The following is a 5,604-nucleotide window of genomic DNA, read 5'->3' on the forward strand; positions in this document are numbered from 1 at the left end:
GTTTATTACATTCACTCTTTTCTCAGCTACTAACACTGATCAGATTTTTTGGCACTAATTAGTTTCCCCATAATATCCCACATCATTACACTGATGTTACACACAGACACAGTTCAGAGGGACATTAAACACACAACTGCAAGACACAGCCATTATCTCCCTACCTCACGTGGTAAAGTCACAACATTTAACTCACTTTCCAGCCGTTAGAGGGTGTAAGAAAAGACAGAAATCTGCTTTTTCTCGTCTTCTTTTGGCATTAATGTAATTAAACAGAACGGGGAGCTGCAGCTGTTAATGCAGAGAATCGTAATAACTCCATAAAGGTTTGACATTATTCATTACTCATTAGTTACCTTTCAGATATTCTATCTAAGGCTGATAATGTTCTTGAAAAGTAAAATACTGAAGCTTTCCCAGATTAGACAACCGAGCTCAAAATGGACTGTAAAGATTTCAATAGTTACATTTTTGATTACGGAAGACAATTAAGATTAAGTCTATGTGACACATCAACTGGATTTTTAACACGTTTAGGTTTTCACAGTATCTTGTAAGTTGTATGACGCGTGTATGTAATTAATGAAAAACTAATTCCTTTTAAGGCACGGTAAAACAAAAAATACATTTTCCAAGTTCCAATTCTGTCTCGCAGTCACTTCTTATAAGCTAAATACATGTCAAGAGATCATTAACAGCGTTATTATATCAAATTCCCCCTCCTTTCTCGTCCTGTATAACATTAGAGTTGTTACCCTATACACACATTTATCCAATCAAATTGGATTGGGGTTTAGGTAAAACCACACTTGACCATTAGCATGTGGGTCGGGGACGCTAGCAGAGCAATTACGGTGGGTCAGGTTGGCATTTTCAATTATTTAAATCCCTCTTACACATATATATTCACATATTCCCTTGTACATCACAGGAGCTAAAAACGTGCTAACTTCTGTTTTAATGTGAATTAAGTTGGGCTTCCTCTTAAGTTGTAGTTTTTAACGGCGTGGTCAGAGGATTTCAATAACATTACACGAATCAAATTCCCATGGATGGATCTCACTGAAGATTATTACAAGGAAACAGCTGAAATAACTGGTCCAGAAAACTCTGCACTGACATCACATCGCTATTCTGGACATCAACAGTTACATATGTGACCTATGACACAAGGTTTCCCTCGCTCTCTGCAGCAAAACATCACTTGACTTTATACTGTACAAATGCCAGCCGCTCTGTTCGCACACACATGCAGACAATAATTTCACTGTGAGACACTCAAAGGGCTTCTGTTGGCCCAGCTGAGCTCCCGTTCTTTACCTCCAGGGAAAAGTTCATCACAGCAGTCGAGACGTTTGAAGGTCACTAGACCACCAGGCTGGAGAACGAGAGAGTGGAGAAATCTGCTACGTTTTTACTGTTTAACATCATTTCCTCCACTACTAAATCCCATTTTTTTTAAATTTCTTATTCCCCTTTCTTTAACCAATGAAATCTCAGAGTATAAACATGAACCTTTAAAGAGTTCTTTACAGATGTCTTCTCGTCCTCTGCAGCTGGACTGGAATCCATCAGTCTGTGCTGCTTCTCCTGACCAGAATCTTGTGTGTAAAAGGCTGCATGTGTGTGTAGATGTACTGTATGCGTGTTTGTGTGTGTTTTGTTGTGTGTGGACATTCAATACCCAGTAGCGTTGGCGAGTGGGTGTATGCTGAGTGTGGACGGAGTGCAGTGTATGTCGGCTGTGAAGCTGTAAGCTGCGTAAGCCACAACTGAGCCCACCATCAAGCCTGTCATGTAGGAGACAGTCATGGTGTTGCCTGCAGAGAGACACGGAGAGCAGAGAATGACTGTGGAGCTGATACAGACAGAGAATAAAGAAAAGAACCAGAGTTTTAAACAAAAAATCAGAAAGTGGCGAAAGTAACGAGGAAGCAGCCACAGCTCTGTGAGGCTGCACAGCTGTTAAATGCTATTTAAAATGTTATATACGTACAGTGACAATGCTAACATGTTGTACCTGATTGAATGTTTACCACATTGATCTTAGTTGCATGCTAAGATTTGCTAATGAGCAACAAAGTTTCAATGAGTTTTTTCAACACATACTGATCTGTGATCTGGGTTGGTGGTTGTTCATTTTAAACTCTATTTGACTGGCTGGGAAATATGCTAATTTGCTTTCTTTTTGTGAATTAGATGAAAGGAAACAATAACGCTCTTGTTTAGCTTAGCATAAAGAGGCAGAACAGCTAGCCTGGCTCTGTCCAAAGGTAACAATATAGCTACCAGCACATATTGTTTGTTTAATCTGTACAAAAACTGAAGTATAAAAACTTTGCATGCACTTTGGTTTATGAATGGATTTAAATACCAAGATATATTGTGTTGATTAGTGAGTTTTAGAGGTGCTAGGCTTTTTATAACCACATGTTTTAGCACATAATCTGCTATTTCTTCTGTATCCCAGCACCAGCATGTGAAATTAAAACAGCAATAGGCTTTAAAATGAATTGTTCCAATCCATTTGGTAAACTGGAACCAGTGAAAACTACTTAATAAATGACTTGAATGGTTACTTTATTAATTTTCTGCCAATCAACAAATTCACTTAGGGTCTGATGTGTTTTTTTTAACCTGTTTCATGCTGAAATTAGACTTAAAGACAAAAAAGTAAATATCACTTCAATGTTTCCTTAAGCTACTACACCAACCTTTATAATCTTTCTCTACATACAATTTTTGCCTATTAAGGCAAATAACTCACCCGCCAGCTCCCTCTGTTCGGGCGGTACTTTGCCAGCAGCCTGGATCATCGGCACCGACCCGAAGTACCCGTTGGTGACTCCCATGAGGAGGGAGAAGAGACAGGGCCAGGCAGGGTGGGACAGGGTGGGGGCCCTGGCCGGGTAGACGCACATGACAAAGAGAGGGATGAAGACCACCCTCAGACAGGAGAAGAAGAGCAGACGGCCTCCAGACCAGTCGTACGGCAGCGCAGCCAGGATCTGAAGACAGAGAGAGGGTTAAATCCTCTTCTGCTTTGTCGCCAATTCTTTTAATTATTTTTACCTCTGAGCTACCTCAGTTTTTCTTTCTCATTTTCCATTTAATTTCTCTTCTTATCTTTTTTTCCCCCACATTTCAACAAAATGCTAAATTTGCCATGAGGAAAAAGTCAAAGCATAAATTCAGAACAACTTGCACATAACTAACTTTTTCCTTCAAAGTCAAAACTATGACTTCAGGATACCAGATAAAGTTTAATTTCTGAATATTCAGATAAAGCCTTTGAGCTAAGTGCAATTATCCAAAAATAAACCAGGCTTTTTTTCCATCCTTACTCTCAGGTTTAATAAATGGAGCAACTCCTTTAACAATTCCACAAGGTCAACTCCAGTGTTACATGTGTGTCTCTTCCCTGCCTCTGTACTGCTGGGAAGCCTACAATTAATTCCCAGAATCTCAGGAAGTGTGAAATGAAAGGTGGTCATTCATATATTTGGGATTGCCAAAAACTACTTGAAATTTGGCAGAAAAAGATTAGGTTAGAATATAAAACTAAATGTTGATATCCCATTTAAATAAGTATATTTTATACTTATATACACAAGTGAGTAATTTCCACTGGGGATTGAATTTTCAAAATCCTATTGTTGTCGGCTTTACTTTTACAATTTCAGGTTGATTTATTCACTAAATCGTCTGTCTGTCAATCTGCCAAAATCTAGCTAATCCAATCGAAATGTTAAAATGTTCATCTGAGTAATTACAGTGCACTCACAGCATTTAAGCTTTATAAGTAGTAGCGAGTGATTTACAGACCTTCTCTCAAGCAACAAATGTTCCCCTACCTCCCTGGTGGAGGTGGTTGGGCCTGTATGCAGTTTGTGAGGAAGACTGCAGACTACTTAGGGTTGAAAAATGTCTTTCAGGTAAAAAATACATTTAGCTGTTTTTCTATGCAGATAGTTCTCCTAAAAAGACGCTACAACTGATCATCAATCAAAGATAAATACAGCCCTCTTTGCAGTGAAGATAGAAATAGATTGAGTTAAATATCAACAGGTTTCATTAAAAAGCATCAGGTCTTTATCAAGGAAATGATAGGTAATTGTAGTATAATGCAGCAATTTATACTGTATATGGCTATTTTTAGTATACTAACATTATCATGATAAGCATGATTACCAATTTAATCATTATACATTTATATAAATGAAGAAAATAACATTATATTAGGTGTATAAACATCTGACTTCATTGTGCAATTCTAAAATCTGTCATTCTTTAGCCACTTGGGGGCAGCGGAAACAAGCTGTTGTTATATGCTCCCCCTTGTGTTTTCCCCGTCTACTTTCTCTGCTACTCTCTCTCAGGTGCTCCTCATTGAGAATGACTGGTTGGTGGCCATGCCCCCAGATAACCACACTTAGCAGGATTGTGGATTGTGCTTATCTTCCAATAAGAAAGACAAAGGTATAACTTATCCTGCCCTAACAGGTGCAACAAAGGAAGTGAAGTGTTGCATCTTTACATCTTTATTCTCCTTTACTTTCAAAAAACTTGCTCCTCACCTTGCCAACAAAGTCTGACATGTTGAATGTGGCCATGATGAGGATGGGAAGCCATTCGCCTAAGGTGGCGTTTCGTATCTCTGACTCCAGCCCGGGGAACAGACACAGAGTGATGCTGTAGGTGACTGCTATGGACAGCATGTAGGCCCAGATCACACGGGACACCACGTAACGATGCAAGATCATGTCTGGTTAGAAGAGACACACAGGGTGATGTTTAAAACCCCCAAACTCTCACAGGTTAATTCACCAAGAACACTCCCTTCCTCCCAATAATCACCAGGGGATGCATTTGAATTTCAGATCCATCTGTTAGAGTCAGAGGGTAATTGGGCAGTGAGTACACAGGATTTAAACAGAGAGTACCTCGGACGCCGGGCCAGCTCTTCCTTATCCTGGCTTTCGGGGCGTCAAATCGCACATACGTCCCACCCACATTGTCCTCAACACCTTCCTCTGCAGAGGACGGTCCGGTCCCACCATTTCCCTAAAGAGAGACACACACAGGGGAGACTTTTTGTCAGAAAAAGAGCCACATCATATAATCAAATGATCAATTATTGAATCACACGGGTAAATATCATAATTTTGTTCTTCATGTCCTTCAAGGCTTTTTGAAGGACATTAACAGTTCATTAAGAAAGCACTAGAGGTAGCCATCACACAGTAAATAACCACATTCTCTTGCACTGGTTTGAACTTTTAAGGTTTTTTTCATTAATAATTGCTTCCTGGCAGCATGACATCAGCTTTTTATGGCAGCGGCTATTAAAGAGGATGGCTGTGAGAGGTTGCAGGTTGACGTAATGATGTTGGAGAGACTGCAGAGTGGACCAGGAGCCATACACACACACACACACACACACACACACATACGCACACAAGCCTACAAACACACATTTCCTCTTCATCCAAACCTATAGACACACCCTTCAACTCATGCTTCTTTCCAAACACACACTTATATGCACATCACATAGGAACACAGGTGTGCACCATCAATTATGCGCACGCACACACACACACA

At 39.8% G+C, this 5,604-nt stretch overlaps 1 protein-coding gene across 1 annotated transcript in view; it reads right to left on the reverse strand.

Moving 5' to 3' along the window:
- Positions 1–540: 540 nt before the first annotated feature.
- slc29a4 (solute carrier family 29 member 4) overlaps positions 541–5,604 on the reverse strand; it is a 14,044-nt gene continuing 8,980 nt past the window's right edge. The window contains exons 7-10 of the mRNA XM_035655001.1: positions 4,944–5,064; positions 4,578–4,765; positions 2,768–3,008; positions 541–1,820 (exon numbers count right to left, since the gene is read on the reverse strand). Of these exons, the coding sequence (XP_035510894.1) occupies positions 1,678–1,820; positions 2,768–3,008; positions 4,578–4,765; positions 4,944–5,064 (693 nt within the window). The 3' untranslated portion in view covers positions 541–1,677. The remainder of the gene's footprint in view (positions 1,821–2,767; positions 3,009–4,577; positions 4,766–4,943; positions 5,065–5,604) is intronic.

The sequence above is a fragment of the Morone saxatilis genome, unplaced genomic scaffold (assembly GCF_004916995.1).
Source record: "Morone saxatilis isolate NCDOM2014 unplaced genomic scaffold, NCSU_SB_2.0 Contig14, whole genome shotgun sequence".
NCBI lineage: Eukaryota > Metazoa > Chordata > Actinopteri > Moronidae > Morone > Morone saxatilis.